Source organism: Lissotriton vulgaris, chromosome 12 (assembly GCF_964263255.1).
Source record: "Lissotriton vulgaris chromosome 12, aLisVul1.2, whole genome shotgun sequence".
Taxonomy (NCBI): Eukaryota; Metazoa; Chordata; class Amphibia; order Caudata; family Salamandridae; genus Lissotriton; species Lissotriton vulgaris.
Window position 1 is genome coordinate 528249721 of NC_141700.1, and position 18507 is coordinate 528268227.

Below are 18507 nucleotides of genomic sequence, written 5' to 3' on the forward strand. Positions count from 1 at the left end.
TGACTCCTTTCCTCAAGAGCACCTTCAGGGGTTCTGTCTTACTCGCAAAGTTCTTCACACATTTTGAGTAATACTCAATTAGCCCAATGAATGAGCGTACTTGATCTCTATTTGTGGGAGCGGGAGCCAATTTTATGGATGCCAGTAAGTCTATCTTTGGTTTAATACCATCAGACGAGATGGAATGCCCTAGATATTCCACCTTGGTTACCAAAAAGGAACACTTTTCCCTGCGCAATGTCAAACCTGATTCCAAAATCCTGGCAAGAGCATCTTTCAAAGCAGAGTTGTGGTCACTCACACTCTCACCGAATACCAAAATATCGTCCTGGAAATAAATAACATTCTTTACGCCCTTGAAAACCTCCGTGACCATCCTCTGAAACACACTGGCAGCTGAACATAACCCGAAGGGCATCCTCGTAAATTGGAATATCCCTTCATTGGTGATGAAAGCTGTCAAGTGTTTTGAAGATTCATGCAAACGTATCTGATGGTAAGCATGACGAAGGTCAAGTTTCGAAAAGTATTTTGCTCCTTTAAGCAATACCATCATCTCGTTTATGTTAGGTAAGGGAAAGGTGTCAGGGATTACATTCTGGTTCAAGCTCCTAAGATCAACACAGAAACGAAAATTTCCATCCGCTTTCTGCGAAATTACAACAGGAGAAATCCACGATGAGCATTCAATAGGTTCTATGACACCATTGGATAGCATCTCATCCAACATTTTCTTCACCTCCCCCCTTACCATGATGGTAACCTTTCTTAGTTTGTGTTGCACAGGTACAGCATTACTTTTGAGCTTTATCTTGTGTGCGTACCCCTCTAGATTGCCTAACTGATCTCTGATAACACCTTTACCCCCCTCCAAGATGTCTTCCAAGGAAAGGTCATCCACCACCATAACTAGTTCATTAGCGTGTGGCTCAATCTTGATATGGAGGTCAAATTGGTGATACCACCCTAAAATAGGGGGTCCTGATTCTGCTACATACACTTTACCCCTCACAGATCTTCCTTTAAAAACAATATCAGTTGCCATGTAACCTAGTATGTCAATCTGTTCGCCTTGATACCCCTCAGGGTTTATATCTTTGGGAATAAGCTTTTTGTTGGGCCACTCCTGTTTATACATTTTTTTTGGTATGATAGTATATAGTGACCCTGAGTCAACCATCAGATCTGCACTTTTATCACCAATGAAAAATTTTGCTTTGGGCCTGTGTTTCCTCCTGTCATCTAAATTGTGAGGTTCATTGAGAAGAATTTCTTCCTTCTCAGCACCATCATATGATGAAGGTTCAACACACAAGATCCTATCGGGTCTGTAAGAGTATTCATAGCCAGCAGACTCATTGGATAACAATGCCACCTTTCCTTTGTTGGCATCCCTACACATTCTTGCAAAATGCCCCTTGCGGCCCCACCTCCTACATTCCTTCCCAATGGCCCAACAATGCTTTGAGTCAGACGTGTGGTAAGCGCTACCACGCTTTCCACAAGTCTTGTTTCCAAATCTGCTGGGATATGTTCTACCCCCGGAGTATTTTTCACACCTCTAAACTTAGTAGAGGCAGCTACTTCCCCTTCACAACCCTCAACAACAGACGTTTCACTCTCACTAGATATAGTAACCTTTGAGTCCCTACGATCAATTTCTTTCATTCAAGAATCTGACTCCTTTATTATTTTGGCAATGTCAATTGCATCCTTGAGAGAGGGGTCTTTAGCAGCCCATAAGCGTTCCTGGGTCTTCCTACTTCTGCACTGAACGATAAGTTGGTCTCTGATCATTTCCTCAGTCATAGGTCCAAATTTACATTTTAATGAGAGTTCACGAAGTCTTGTGACAAAGTCATCAATAGACTCTCAAACTTTCTGTGGCTGGGTATAAAACTTGTACCTTCTCAACGATATATCCAACCTTTTTCGTGCCTCCTCAAAAACATTCTCAATGGGTTGTCCACGCTCATTATTAGCAACAGGCAAGTATTTGAAAATATGTTGACCCTCTTTACCTAGGTTAGTAAGTAAGATTGCTTTTTTCCTGTTGCTACTGTAATCCTGTGCATCCAAGGCCTCCAAATAATTATCTAACATCTCAATCCATTCATCCCATTCTATATTTGGATTCCCTGGTTGGCTGAGAAAATTAGGTGGAGTTGACACAGCAGATACATCAACTGCACTTACATCCATCTTAAATTTGAATATATACCCCAAACTACTTCAACTGGTGGAAATACACGTAATATCTGCTTATTCTCACTTTCTAATCTTAAGTAATGTCATTAGTTCACACTCCCTTAATATAAGACTGTTTTCCTGCTATATGTGTTTTACAGAACACAAAATGGCATGTAAGTTACACTTTATACCAGTAGATGGCAACGTTTCTCCACAAAACAACCGCAATTCTTATTTAAAAGCATGCGTTTTTCCTCATGAATATCAGTTTCAATGCCGAGGATTTCTTGTTCTCCTCACATTTTCAATTTTTCTAACTCCGCAGGTTCTGAAAATGATGGTTCTCGCTTTTAATTAACACCGACAATGCCTTTATTATGCAAAGCCACTCTCGCAACCAGACATCAATGATCTGCGATGCTGCTCCTCAGATGCTCAGCTTATGCGTCATACCATTTTTACTTTCATCATTACCACGATGCGCAGACTGCAAATTGCCGTTATGAATCACTCCTGGACGTGGCACCTCTCACCACCGTCAATTTCCTGTCGTCACTCGGCAGGCAGTGTGCCCATTACTTTAGTCAAAACACTCTTTCCTGGTCACTGGTATGTGCTCTCTGCCTCACGCCGCTGACATTCCTGTCACTTCGTGACACATCTTCTTTCCGGCATTCTCCTTTACGCTCCGCTTTTCAGTCCAGCTCTATTCAGCTTTCACTCCTTTCGCTCAAAGTAGCGTCTCACACGTCCCCTTCACGCACCTTTTATAAGTCTCTTTGCCTTCACTCACCTTTTATAAGTCTCTTTGCATTGAAATACCTCTTTCACATGAATCTTCACGCCTTCTCTAGGCAGCACTGTAGCGTTCTAGCCTACGCACGTCACGCCAGCGTGACGTGCGACGGCCATGTTGGCGCCGGATGCGCGCGCATCCATTAGCGCGCTGGCAAATACACGGAGAAGAGCGCCGGCCGGCGCTCCTCGGTGCAGTTCATTCTGTATGCAAATAAATACAGATTTCACCTGACATACCGGCTGCCTGTCATTATTTACAAACCCTACAGTGGCGACGAGGTCGGGAGACACCACCTGACAACCACAAAGAGCAAAAATAGGATCGTCGACCCCACGTGGCAGCCACGAGGCACAGGAGGACCTGGACACAGCCACTGGGCCCACTCACACACGAGCAGGACCCACCGGGCACTGCCAATCGACGAAAAGGAAACACCGAGACAAGGCAGGACACACCAGAGGTACGGGGGAAACCGAGGAGCGTGGCAGTGCCACGGCGCAGCACAGAGGCGGCGAATAGGCCAGAGTAGCAGCGCGACCACCCTGCAAGCAACAGGACGCGCGTGTGGCGTTCTCGAGAACTGAAGCCAGGGAGGACTAGCGCTGGCTACCAAAGAGGAGGAGGAGGGGACCAACATCAAGAGTCCCCAAGAAGATACCAACTCAGAGTTCAAGGATAACACCCCAGGCAGCCCCACAGGCAAAAGCACCGACGTAATAGCCACCAGGGAAGTAAAGATGAGCACACCGGCAGGGTATGCAATAGCACCAGTGCAATTCCTGCCGAAACCTGGAGAACCACTGATGAAGTGGGAGGACTGGAAAGAATACATAGATAACTTCATAGGGGTCCTGGAAGATGAAAATGAAGAAAAGTTCACCCCTCAAAGGAAGAAACGTATTCTGTTGCTGAATCTGGGTCCAGAAGGACTCAGAATCTACAAAAGTCTAGTACCGAAAAAGAGAGAAGACACCGATGATGATGTATATGCACATGCAGTGGAAGACCTAGATGAACGATATCGACCCACCATCTGCGTCTCGGTGGACAGATACAATTTCCAGCAAAGGAAACAAAAGGCGGGAGAAACTATCGAAGAATACGTGGCGGCCCTGAGGAAACTGGCGGCCACGTGCAAATACGCACTGTGGGAAGACGAGTTCATCAAGGACCAGATTGTCATGCACACCACGAGTACAAATATACAAGACAAGCTGTGGGCGAGCAGCGACACCACGCTCAAAGATGTGTTAGTCATTGTAAAAAGAGCGGAACTCGCACGGAGGTGCGCGAATGCGACTAAGAAGGAAGCGGCCAACCCGACCATGGTGAACAGGATACAAGAAGAGGAACACCGTAAAGACCAGAAAAGCAAGCCACCAGGAGCCAAGGGAACGAACAGATGGCAAGGGAAACCGGCAACCAACGAAAGCAGGAAAACGTGTTACAGGTGCGGAAGTTGGTCCCATGAAGCACATGATAGGAGGTGTCCGGCGTTCCGGGCCAAATGCCTACACTGCGGCATCATAGGCCACTATGAGAAGGTGTGTCGGAAGAAACAACAAAAGGGAATGGTAAAATACGTAGAGCAAGGGGAGGAAGACCAAGAGGAAGCCACGGAAGAAGAAGTGATCACCGTATTATGCATATACGACCAGGTACTGAGCGTGGATGGGAAAAGGTCGACCAAACCTGTTCTAGACATGTCCATGGGTGGCATCACCATCACAGTGGTGGCAGACACCGGCTCTCCATTTACCATCATTCAAAGGGCAGTATGGGAAGCAGAGTTCCAACCCCAGCTGGGCCCAGAATTGGAGAAATTAGACATTCGTCCTGTCACCTACAATGGAGATCGCATCCCCATGTTGGGATTCCGACGCCTGTTATTTGAGTTCAGAGACCGATCCGCATGGTGCAAACTATACGTCGCGGAAAAAGGACCGTCCGTACAAGGATGGTTGGACCAAGGCGACCTGGGTATAAAACTAGATCCCGGAGGGAAGGAACAAATCCTACTCACAGAACAGGAAGAATGGCCGGACATGAGCAGATGGAAAGAGCACTATCCGAAGGTGTTTGGAGGCACCGTGGGGAGAATGGAGAAGTTTCAACATAAGATTGTGCTCAAGGAAGGAGCCGTCCCAGTTGTGCATAAGGTGAGAAACGTGCCAATAGCTGTGAGGGAAGCAGTCCAGACGGAACTTCAAGAATTGGAGAGGAAAGGCATCATAGAACCGATCACCTGCGCTGAATGGCTGGCGCCCTTAGTAGTCGTAATGAAGCCCAACGGGAAGGTCAGGCTCTGTGTGGACCTGAGAGAACTGAACAAAAACATAGTAGTGGAGAAATTTCCCCTTCCCAGAATCGAGGAGATGTTAGCCAAGACCAGAGGAGTGAGGTGGTACTCCACGATCGACTTGACCTCGGCCTACCACCAAGTAGCACTGCATCCGGACAGCAAAAGCCTCACATCCTTCATCACCCCGTTCGGGTGCTACCGGTTCTGTCGCATGCCGTTTGGGCTGGCCTCGGCGGCGGCAGTCTTCCAAAAGATGATGCACCAACTGTTCAAGGGTTGCGAGGGAGTCCAATACTTCCAGGATGACATCCTAGTAATGGGGTGTGATAGGAAGGATCATGACCGGAAACTGGAGAAGGTGCTACAGACACTGGAAATCAAAGGCCTCACAGCAGAATGGTCGAAATGCCGTTTGGGCCTACAGTCGGTGACATACCTAGGCCATGAAATTGGACAACAAGGGGTCACACCAAAGATGGAAAACGTAAAAGCCATTGCAGAAGCACCGCCCCCCAAGAACAAGGAAGAAGTCAGGTCGTTCTTGGGAATGGCGGAGTACTATAGTAAATTCGTGGTACACTTCGCCTCCAAGACCTACAACATGAGGTTGCTGACCAGGGAGAGCACGGCGTTCCAGTGGACGCCGGAAGCCCAAGCAGAGTTCGAAACCATCAAAAAGGACGTCACAGGTGCCATACCCCTCAAGGGGTACGATCCACAGGGCAACACGGTGCTCACCACCGATGCAAGTGACAAAGGGCTGGGCGCTGTGCTCATGCAAGACCGAGGAAGAGGGGACATGGAGACAATCAGCTTCGCATCTAGGGCACTGACGGATACCGAAAGCAAGTACAGCGTCATCGAGAAAGAGATGCTAGCGGTGGTATGGGCCATGACGAGGTTCCGGCAATTCTTGTGGGGTACCCGATTCCTGCTCAAGACCGACCACAAGCCGTTGGTAAAGGTATTGACGTCGTGCGGGCATGCCAGCGCTACCCCCAGGATATCCAAAATGTCCTTAAAATTGCTCGAATTCAGGTACGATGTGGAGTACATCCCGGGGAACCGGAACCGAGTGGCGGACTACCTGAGTAGAGCAGCGGCCATGGAACCCGGAGAAGAAGACCCTGCGGACAAAGGGGAGATGGTAGCTCTTATAGAAGACCAGGAGAAGCTGATCAGTCAACAAGAATGGACAGAAGCATACGAAGAAGATACCGATCTAAAGGAAGTGAAGATGCACGTCATACAAGGATGGCCAGACAAGAGAAACATGAAGACGAGTATCAGGCCATATTATGAAGTAAAGGAGGAACTGTCAGTAGGAGTCAAGGGGATATTCATCTACAGAGGAGACAAGGTGATTCCCCCAAGGAACCTCGTCAACAAGTTACTGGACTTGCTACATGAAGGCCATTTGGGCATAGGAAAACTAAAGGCCCGATCCAAACAAAACTACTGGTGGCCAGGCATGGACATAAGAGCAGAGCGGCATGTCCGGGAGTGTCCACAATGTCAAGGAGCCGACAAGACATTGAAACCACTTCGCCCAGCTCTTGGGAAGTTCGATCCTCCCTCCAACCCGTGGGAAGAGCTGTCCGTAGACATTTTAGGACCCGTACTAGACGATCAGGGCATGCAGAAATATGTGTGCGTACTCATGGATCGATACTCCAAGTGGCCCGAGCTGAAGGTGGGTGAGTCCATGGACACCGAGAACATCCTGAAGTTCCTGTCTGAAACATTCACAAGGGAAGGAATCCCCAAGATCATCTTAAGTGATAATGGCCCGCAGTTCACATCAGAGAGATGGAATCAATTCATGGCGAGAAATGGCATCACCATCAGACACACTGCAATTTATCACCCGGCTGGCAACGGCCTAGTAGAACGCTTTAACAGAGTAGTCATGGGAGCCATACAAGCGGCCATATCCAGCAACAAAGACTGGGAGAAAGCATTGGAGAACATGGTGTGGGCCTACAGAATAACTCCCACAGGCACGGGGTACAGCCCGTTTCAAATATTGAGAGGACGTGAACCCTTCACGCATGACAACAGGATCTGGAAGGAAAAGGTGGTAACCAGCGAGTGGTCCCCTGCAGTAGTAAGAGCCAATCTGGAGAGAGCGCAAGAAATCTACACAAACCACTACAACAAACGGAGAAATGCGAAAGAGACTGGCCTAGAGAAGGGAGAGTGGGTGAGAGTAAAGCTAGCCACTCTACAAAAGAAAGGAGACAGTAAATATAGCAAGCCGATGCAAGTCAAGGAAGTGTACGATCGAGCGGCTTTGCTGAGCGATGGGAATGTGTGGTCACAGGACCGCATGGCCCGATGTAACAAGGTATTGAGATGGGAACAACGTGGAACCGAGAGTGAAGAATTGGATGAATCGAATGTAGACAGTGGACAAAGCGAAAGTGGACAAGGCAACGGAGCAAGTGCGGAGAGAGAAAGAGTAAGTGAAGAAGGAACTGAGAGGCGAGGAGCAGAGATGGATAAGATGGGAGAAGAGACTAACGGTGATGGAGCAGTAAGTGAACACATGACAGGAAGTGAGACGCAGTCACAAGGTACGCAAGAGAACTCTGGCAGAATAACCAGGAGCGGAAGGCAGGTGGTAAGACCTTCCAGATTTCGAGATTTTGAGATGGAGAACGACATGTAAGTGACTATTCAGACATTGGTAAAAGGGGGAGATATGTAGCGTTCTAGCCTACGCACGTCACGCCAGCGTGACGTGCGACGGCCATGTTGGCGCCGGATGCGCGCGCATCCATTAGCGCGCTGGTAAATACACGGAGAAGAGCGCCGGCCGGCGCTCCTCGGTGCAGTTCATTCTGTATGCAAATAAATACAGATTTCACCTGACATACCGGCTGCCTGTCATTATTTACAAACCCTACAAGCACCTGAGAGGTTTTTCTTCTTGCTTCAGCACGTGTCTATTTATCGCTGTAGGTCGTGTTGCCCGCTCACCGAAGACTGCCCTCGTCGCTAAGAACATGTTGTGACCACAACATGAGGCGGAGACAGGATTAAGTTCAAAGCATTTATTAGCAATGACAACACGACATCAGCGCGCCCGCCACCTTCAGCCAGCTAGTCACTGACTTCAAGGCAAGCGGCGCTCAGCTTCGAACGTTCACATTCCGAACATTCCACCGGGGCGCGTGAAACAGAGCCGCGGTGTGAATGACGTTACAAGACATTGCTTTCGGCAAATATCCGTGAAGCCCATCTTTGGGATCCTTGAAAAAAAACAAAAACAAAAAAAACTCTGAACACACATCTTGCACTTCTGGCTGCTGCACTCTAGTTCATTCTTCCAGCGGAAGCTCTGTAAAGTTGCATTCTTGGAAAAGTATAATTCAGTCTGCATGGTGAGGTTTGCCGGGTGCCAGAGCCTCTCATTTCAACAAGCTAATCCGTTATTTTTAGTAAAATCAATCACTGTAGCATGTTTTCGAGACAGTGCTGTGGGACAAGAAGTATTGCCACGTGCCTTTTTTCCCTTTGTTTGTGCAAGTAGAATTTGACACTTGGCTTGGATGGCTCTGCTGCCCACTTTTTTTTTTTACCTATGTTGCATAACATGTTGCCATATTTTTGCAAAAGCACCACCTATTTAAAAAAATCTACTCACCAAGTGTCACAGGCCAGGTTAATTTTCTGTACCTAACCGTGCAGACTCTGCTAAGGCCTCGTGCTGAATGCATCTTTGACGTTGATCAAGTGTGAAGGGAAGCAATTTGGATTTCTGCATGGCAAAGGACCGATATGCTTATACTACCCGGGCGGTTACTCCCATACATTATGGAACCAAAGCTGCCAGAAGAAGATATGGAAAGAAAAGCACCACAGACGTTTCCATCCACGAAATACATCAACAGCTGTTTTGGCACAAGAGCCCAGCTTAGAACATGGAGAGAGGGGCTGCAGATCACACGTTGTATGCTGGGACCTTGCTGATGACGCCGTCTTTTCTCCTAATGTGTTTGCTGTACCAGCGCACTTTGTGCAAGCAAATGCTCATGCAGTGTGCTAGTCTTTTATTCCGAGAGAACCATAGGGTCAGTCTTGGATCCCCGACCTTCGGCCTCTAACACTGTTTCAGGCAGAGGACAACTGTTGGAACCCAGAAGCCATCCGTTTTTATAAATTGCACAGTATGCCACTTTATTTATTGATCCCATGAATTGCCGAGATGGCACCTTCTGTCATTGGTCACTTCATGCTTGCATTGTAGAAATTAGTTTGTCTTTATTTATAGGCACATCTCCAGACCTGGATCCCTAAAGTGGCACGAGGAAAAGGGCAGAATTCCCACTTGACCTCAATGCCGTATGTTTAAACCCCGTATACCTTGATATGGTCTTCCTCCCAGTAGAAAGTTGTGGTAACTCCCGCTTCATGGGGAAGTTAAATTATACCGGTTCCTGTGGGTGATTCACCTTGCACGTGCCCCTGCAGTGTTCTCAAACCGCACGTTCACAGGTTTTAGTCTGACTGTTTTCAACATGATTTTACTATGAGCTTAGAGCTGGCCCTTTCAGCTGCTTGTGCGACGAGTGATGCCTTGGTCAGAAAGCCAGGACGCTGTTGGATTGGCTGCTTTAGAAATTAGCCGAATTGTTTCCATTGTACCCGCTTTTGATTTCTATTTTCCTATGAGCTCTCTTTTTATGTTCTTTCTTGTTTACGGTCTACATCCCATCCTTTCACCACAGTATCTACTTGTTGTAAATAGAAGCCTGGAGCCTGGTTTCATTTATGTTGCTTTATTCATTAAAGTCAAGTCTTCAAGATGTCAACAATAAGATGTAGAGAAAACCCACCAGGAGTGACCAGCTTGCCACTCAGATTGCCTGGTTCCAACTGCCAGTTGTCACCAGGCTAAGCCTCAAACACTCCATGATGTCACCCAAGGTTCTCTTGATTCTCTTATCTTTTCTTGCACCATTTCAGTGCGCCATTCCTATTGCCTCCTTGGTATCCCAGTCTTGCCTGCTTCAAGTACTATTGCTTTATGCTTGTGACTGTGACCTATGGATAGCAGAAAAATGTGTCTTAATTACAGTTTTTAATGACAAATCGAATTAGATGGGTTGTCTTCATTTCACAAGATTTTTATATTAACAGTGTTTTGTTTCTTGTATCTATCTATTTATGTGGGCCAACACACACCAAAAGAAATTGCATGGCCTGGTGATTGCAAAAACAGAATAGGCACCCAAGATCCCCTTCTTTTGTATGCCAGTTATTAACTGTTAGTGACACACATTGCCTGTCTTGCCGTCGGCACCAGGTCTGTGATTGTATAATCTGTACTGATAAAGTTTTATTTGAAAAACACAGATTTGGATTAAAGTGGATATCTCACTTGCTGTGCTCTGCTTCTCCCTAGAGAGCTTCCTCGGCTCCCTGTTCCAGAAAGTGTGTTGCGAATGTTCCAAGATAACCCCGAAGATCAGGCCCCCGAAGACATTCACAAACATGGCGGACGAGTGCGCAGCTTCCCTCACGAACGAGGCAACTGGGCAACATATGTCTATGCACCGTGTAAGTTAAATTTACTAAAAGATCTTTGTCCAACATTTCACACACGTAGGTTTGCGTGTATACCGTTTGCACGTCTACATATGCAGTTCACTGCTATGTGTTTTATCCCCTCAGTTTTATTATGAATGTTTAAATACTGCAGTTCTAGGCCTTTAGGGCAGTATAGATCTTTAAAAAGCAGGATGTATTTCCTCAGCATTGCCTGGGCGGTAATGAAGAGAGGAAAGCAGGTGCTGATTGAAAACGTGTGCCTTTAGTTCTTTCCTGAATTGCTAGGTTCAGGGGTCATTTGTTTCTGCCTTTAGCAGGTTAAATGTCCAGAAAGGAAAACATGAGTCGACATGAGTGAGTTTTTTTCTGTGTTTGTAATTTTGATAGGGGGTCTCTACAGGTGCAGGAGCCCCGTTACCTGCTTATTCTTAGTCAGATGAGGGTGGGGGCAAATGTGATGGGTCAGTTGCTTAACGGTCGGTTCCCAAGAAAAGGTAGAGTATTTACTCAGATTTCTAAGCATGCAAGGAGTACTTGACCTCTTTCTCTCGGAGGCACTGTCTCAGCAGAGCAGTATTGCCCTTGGACAGGCTCTCATTGGCCTTCCTTTGATGCAGATGTGTTTCTGGTTGACACATTCCATTTGAGAGTGACATGATGTGAGCACGCGAGTGGCGAGAGCTTAGGGGACACTAGACAATCTCCTGCCACAAACTAGAGTGTAGGTAGTGTCGCTGTGTCGGGGTCCAGGCAGCCACATCATAAATTGCAAGCAAAGTAAATGTAACATAATGCAGATCAGAAGGTAGGGTCGAGCGACAATCCAAAATACAGAAAATGTAAACGTGTAATCCTTCTTAAAATATCAAGACCCTGCCAGTCAGCCCAGCAGCTGCTCATCTGTACCTTGGTCCTTAAGCAAATGCACTTTTCCCGAATGTTTCAGTTTTATTGCTTAAGACAGATGCTCCCAATAACAGTGATTTGTAGAACGAAAGCTGAAGCTGCCAGCATGGTGCCTAGCATCTTGGAGCAAATCTGACCTTCCTATTAGCATTTTTATCTGTCGGCCAATTGTGATACCTATCTGTTGCCTCTGTTCAACTCCAAGCAAACTACAGACAGCGTTTATTTGGTTTGATCTGACAAAGGTATAATTTGTTAAGTGCCACCAGAGAAGCACTGTACAATTTATGTAAGTAATGGTAATTACTGCCACTATTGCATAGCTTTAAATTGGCAAGAATGCAGGAAATTTTAGACCTACAAGTTTAATAACGCCTAATACTGTTGGGGAACAAAAAAACATGGAATTGCACAAAGCTGACCGCTATTGCGTTTGTTCCATTATTTCCAAAGAATACGTTGGTCTTATAATGGAACAGGTCTGGAGCATCTTTAACCCACCTTCTTGGGGTTCATACTGTTGCACTAGTAAGCGAAGGGCACCATCTTATGCATATCAGTATGCACATAAATTGATACATCAGTCTGTCAACACACTGCTGGAATACAGATTAATACATATTTTGTCTGAATGCTAGCATATCAGTGGTAGTAAAGACAAATGTTCTTTGATACTATAAAAAAAATGCTGCTCATTGTTTTGAGATTTTCTGAAACAAAAGCTCCGCTTAGATTCCAGAAAATGATACAGAAGGATACAAATATCTAAATGGATACAGTAACAAGCGGAAGTAGGTGACTATTGCTGCACTGCATTAGAATACAGTAAGCTCTGTTTGAAAGCTGGGAACTCTAGATTCTGCGATGTGGCGGCACTGTCCACCTGGTAAAGGTAGGTTTTAAGAGCAGCTGTAAAGAAGTTGACGGAGGATGTAAATCTTGCCTCAACAGGTAGACTATGTAAGGTGGTGTAGGGATTGGGAGTGAAGAGTTGACGAAGAGCAAGAAGGGAGATGGCGTGCCTGAGGTAGGGTTTAAGGTTGGGACTCATCATTAGTAGCCAACCTTCCTAGAAAATCTGGATCTTGAGTTTCCAGAAGGTTTGCCCAATGGTGGATTTTGTTAAAGGATTGGAAGGATTGCATGGGAATAAATGAGAGCAGGATTCTATATTTATGGTGGCAATTGAAGGATTCATCAAAGTGTTTGTTTGACTGGAGCAGATCTTTGATGTTGGATAGGTTGCGGGTCGCATCAGTAGTAGGCTTTGTGATACACCTACATCCTCTTTGGAAAGCATTTTTAGGTTCCAGGCTTAAGGTGCACTTGTGCTTTTCAGTGGGAATGTGGTGGGGAGAATGTTTATGATGAAAAGTAAATAACCTACATTTTGTCTTGTAGTGAAGACAGGGCCCTGCTTGCACACATTGCTATGTTAGCATAAGCTTATTGGGAGTTTAAACGCCATTTTGCTACTTTGCCGCTTTTGCACACGACACTACATGTAACCGTTGTTGTAAGTTAACCTGCCTTGATTTCTTCTTGCATGAGAACTGCTTGTTTTTAACATCCCTAGACTTACATCGCGACCTAAGTCTGTACACTGCTTGCAGAAGCCTTCAAGGTCACCATAACAATGTATGCTGTTATTCGGGTTGATCGGCTCACGCTCTAGACACAACATGAACACAGCTGCAGATAACTGAAATTCTAGCGCCTTTAATATTGCACTGCATGCATGATTTGGGCACTTGGAGAAAATCATTTTCCAGAGAGAGAGATTTGCTGATCCTGATGTGATTCACTTCTGCTGATCTTGGAGGTATGGGGTTTCTTATTCAAGCCTAAGAGACCTTCTATTACTATAAAACCTAGTTCCTAGTAGGGGAGGGTGATTCACAAGGCGCTATAGGAGTTTCCACTACCATCATAATATGATTTCTCCCTTTGTGTTTTATGGAATTGTAATAATGCTGATCGTATTATTTTTAATCATATGCCTGCTTATGTTAGAAAAAATACTGCATCTTGAAGCACGTCGTTAAAATAAACATTTTAAACTTTTTTGTGTCTCTAATTACTCACGTTGTGGACTGGTATGAGAATCAAAACGAAAGAGTGTTCTTGATTCCCACCATTCCTGAGAGTACCCTAAGTCGCATGTTCTGGGTTGTCTAATTATTGGTAGCTTCGCTAAAGGACGGACTGCTAATGAGACACTGATGCTAGTTGGTTGGGGTTTTTTTTGGTACTGAGGTGAGTTTTTTGGTACACCACAATTCACTGAGGTCCTGAGTCCTGTGCCCAGTTCTGTGTGTGAGCAGAATCCCCGCAACATGGCACACCTAACGTTTGGTCTTATATTTGAGACTCTCTACTAGTGCTTATAACAGTCCACGACACCCTCACTCCTGTTTCTGGTTGACAGCAGTGACGGTTTAACCTACCTATATAGATAAATTATAGGTTCAGTCAAGCTTAACATTTAATTTAGATTGTTTTTTCTATACTGTGTCCTTATGGGTGAAGTTTACATTGCTCAGCATAGTTGCGTACCACTCCGGAATCACTTATTTCAGAATGGGGTAACAGCTGATGGTATGGTGGTGCTCTTTGTGGTTAGTGCAGAGGCAGCGTACCCATTTGAGCTTATCTACTCTTGGGTAACTTCTCCTGCTGCAAATACGGATGATGGCACATTCCATAAGTTCACGCACACAGTGATGCCTGTGGCCTATGCACCATATAGGACACAGGAGATTCCACTTTCTGCTTGGCAGCATCAAGTTTGGTTTGATGGAGCCCTTCCCCACTCCGTAACGCCGGTTCGGTTAGGTCACTTGTTTATTCCTGGGGCCACTTGGCCAGTCTTGGCCGGGTTCACACCGCATCAACATTATATGACAGTCACTATAGCTGAGTTACTATTACTCTATGCCTCCATTGTTGGAGTACATAGGGCTTTAGTGCAATACTTTTCCTGCAACATCCAGGTGGGGGCACCTGGAGCTGCGGCGCAACCAGTTGGACTGGCCGGGATACAAATTAGTCCCGTAATGGTTAATTCGGTTATGGGCAATCGCCCCCAGGATAAGGACGATATGCTTTGTTGGGTTGCTGAGAAATTTGACCAACTGGAAGCAGTATTTCCTAATACGACTCCTGTTGAGAAACACAGGATTCTGACCATTAGTTTGCAGAAAGACTTAGTATCGGAGGTAACTGATTGTGAAACCTGGGGTAAAGTATTCACGGCAGTCTATGCAAAGTGGTTCGGCACGCCGTCTATGACTGTCCTGCTCTCCGTGATCAAGCGTGTTCAAGATCAACACGGTCCGGAGGCGGCTGTAGAGTTGGGAATGAGACTTGTCGGAGTGTTTCACTTAGTTTCCGATCTCATCCTTGCTAATGTTAAGGGGGATGCAGTAAACTTTCAGGTGTCTAATGCTTTGCGCAATGTACCCTATGCTGATAAACCCCGGCAGTTACCGAAAATTAGTGCAGAGGCTTATAAGACCATTGGCCGCAATAGTGTGGATGTTAAGCCTTTTGCTAAAGTAACAGCACAACCGCAAACTCAGACGGCTAAGTCTAATGAAGACGACCGTCCAGTTTTTCCTAAACAAAATTGGAAATCTAAAAAAACAGGGGAAGCAGCAACAGAAACAAGGGTCGCATCCTGCATCACCGATACCGGTGTCTACTGAGCGCACAAATGATTTGCGCGACCGCTCAAGTATTAAGTCACCTGATCGATTTCAGGTTCCTGATCAAAGTTCTCCTCGTTCTTTACAGGAAACATCAGTCTCACAAACCAGTGGAAGAGAACGCAGCAGAGGCCGGGGTCGCCCCACAAAGACATGAGCAGCCCCGCCAGACGGATGGTAAAGGCAAGCAGGACGACTTTCAGCGTCATTGCCCTCAGTTTCAGAAAAAAAAGTTGCTGCTTTAACCACGAGGTCTGCCACGAACAGTGAGAACACAGCTTTGGAACTTGACATGGGCACGAACGCTGCTCGGCCTCGTAGCGGAGGTTACAGAAGTGCGGCAAGCACTGCGTCCGTATCTGAAGGCGACAGCAACGGACACGTTCATCACCGTAGAGACAGCTGACACTGGAGTGGCTCCCCCTGACGGACTATATGAAATTGTCCTTTTAATTGAAGGTGACCTACAGCGTAAAATAAAAGGGATTTTTTGGGAAAAATCTGACCTCTACATATGACATTTTGTTAGCGGAGACGGACTGGCCCCCACCTTTTGTTTTGGCCGCTCAGAGAGGGGAGGAGGTAATCTCGCTAGTTTCACACACACTGTCCCGAAAGAGCAGGCGCTGAATTTTGCAGAAGAGTGGGCTAAGGTTCTTGCACTGGCTTTGTACCGTACTCTATGTGGATGGGACAAACCTTCACCCAGACATGAGATTCCATTGTGGTCTATGCCACAGCCTCAACCCCAATATCCCATGCGACCTGAAGTGAAGGCTCCTGTTGCAGAAATCCTTGAACAATTGGAATATCAAGGTGTGAATGAAACGTGTGTCACCGATGAATAATCCACTTTTCACTGTAACCAAACCTGATGGGTCGTACTGCTTGGTATTGGATCAACGGCACTTGAACTCTCATTGTCGGACCTGCGCGGTACAGAATACTCACAGTTCTGCCCTTGTGGATAGTCTCGTGAGAAAACAGTTTAAGACCACACTTGACATATCCAATGGCTTTTTTAGCCATAACCTGTCCTCTATTAGTAGTCCATGGACATCCTTCACTTCTGGTGGCAAAGACAGTTCAAAAGATAGGCCATGGGCTACAAAAACAGGCCAGGCGTCTTTGCCGCACGTGTAGTCTCTCTGTTAGAGAGCATAGACCCTGATGCGTACTCTTATGTGGATGATATTACTCTCACAGACAACGAATTATGGCTGCATCTGTGTCGCGTTGACCGCACCATTGTTATGTTTGCGGACTCCGGTTACAAATTTAACTTTGAAAAATCACACATTGCTGAGTGCACAGTGTTGTTCCTGGGCTATGAGCTCAAAAACGAAGGTCGAGGTTTAGCACCTCATTTCCTGTAGAAATGCGCACAGTTGCGTGCTCCAACAACTCTCAAAAAACTACAATCTCTGCTGGGTTTTTTGAATTTTGGGCGTACCTATATTCCCGATTATGCCCAGCGTATCAAGCCGCTATATCCCTTGATACAACCTACTTTTACCAAATCTTGCTGGCTGCCACAACACTCAGCTATACTGCAATCTTTGCAGTCTGATCTTCTTGAATCTAAATTCCTATTGACTCGTGACAACCACATTAACCTGGTAATAAGAATTATGCCAGGTGCAGTGGGTTTCACATACTTGATGTTTAATGAAGGGGACACAGTCCCTATTGCTTACAAGTCACACTTGTACACTTCGGCTGAAATGCGATTTTCCACAGTCGAAAAAGTTTTGAATGCAGTGCAGATGGCAATTCTGAAAGAGAGAGCGCTGTCGCAGGGGAAACGCATGTTGGTTGTTACACCGTAACCTGCCCTAGTGGCAGTGACGACAAGCCAGTGTACCAAATTCAAAAGCTTTGCATCCATGTTGGATACAATGGGCCACATAGTTGATGTCTCCGGATGTCACATTTATCTTTGATTTCTCTTTGCAAACTCAGGAGTACTTGCAGTGTGAATTTGTTCATCCGGCTCCTTTGTCCTTGCGCCCGCTGGAGGATTTTCATTGTATCATTTACACTGACGGTTTGGCGCAACCGGCGACTGATTCAAAGCATGCTTATTCAGCAGCCTGCACAATAGTGGTGGGTACCATTGTGAATGGCGAATTCAAGTCTGATGTCGTGCACACACAGACATTAGGGGACTGTACCGCCTAGTTGGCAGACCTACGTGCTCTGCTGCTTGCACTGGAGTACGCTGATCCTTGTGTGACTACTCTTATTGTAAGTGACTCTTACTACTGTGTTCAGTCATACAATGACAATTTATTCTTTTGGACTCTGAATGAATATCGTGATTCCAAAGGTAGCTCAATCAAACACAACATTCTTTGGGTTCAAGTCGCAGAACTTAGAGCGTCTGCCTCTCGTGAATGTAATTCATACTCACGGTCACCAGCTCGTAGGAGTACACGCTGTTGGTAAGAGTCTTGCTGATGAAGCAGCAAAGACAGCAGTAGCAACATATGTAGTAGCAGCAGTTACACGTTCCAAAAGTAAGATTGATGATGACATCATTGACGATGACATCTTGGCAGCCATTGCTGCAACAGACAAGGGAGGTAATTACCCTAGAGATGTCCCTTCTAAAAACTATTATCATTTAAGTCCTGATAAAGTTCCCTATGTGAGAATTAACGATGTTGGTGATAGATTGATTCCCAACACAGACCGCAGGCAAACCTTGGTAACAGCCGCTCACGAGGGCATGGCCTCGGCGCATGCCGGCGTATCAGCAACTGTCTCTATCTAACAGCAGCGTTACTGGTGCCGCACATTGTACAAACAGACGTCTGATCATGTCCTTACTTGTGACATTTGCCAGCAGATCAAACCTTCAACTGCTGTGCATCCGCCACAAACCCAGCTGTACATATGTAATAACCCACTTGGGTGTGTTTATTTAGATCACTGCAGTCCTTTCTCCTCTGATACTGCATATAAGTACATCTTAGATGCAGTGGATTCATGCACACGCTTTATTTGGCTCTGGCCACAACATAGTGCTGATGCCCGAACTGTCA

The 18507-nt window shown here is 46.0% G+C and overlaps 1 protein-coding gene across 1 annotated transcript in view; it reads left to right on the forward strand.

Moving 5' to 3' along the window:
* The window catches only part of USB1 (U6 snRNA biogenesis phosphodiesterase 1), a 239129-nt gene that overhangs the window by 56651 nt on the left and 163971 nt on the right, over window positions 1-18507 (forward strand). The window contains exon 2 of the mRNA XM_086945312.1: window positions 10702-10856. Within this exon, the coding sequence (XP_086801438.1) occupies window positions 10702-10856 (155 nt within the window). The remainder of the gene's footprint in view (window positions 1-10701; window positions 10857-18507) is intronic.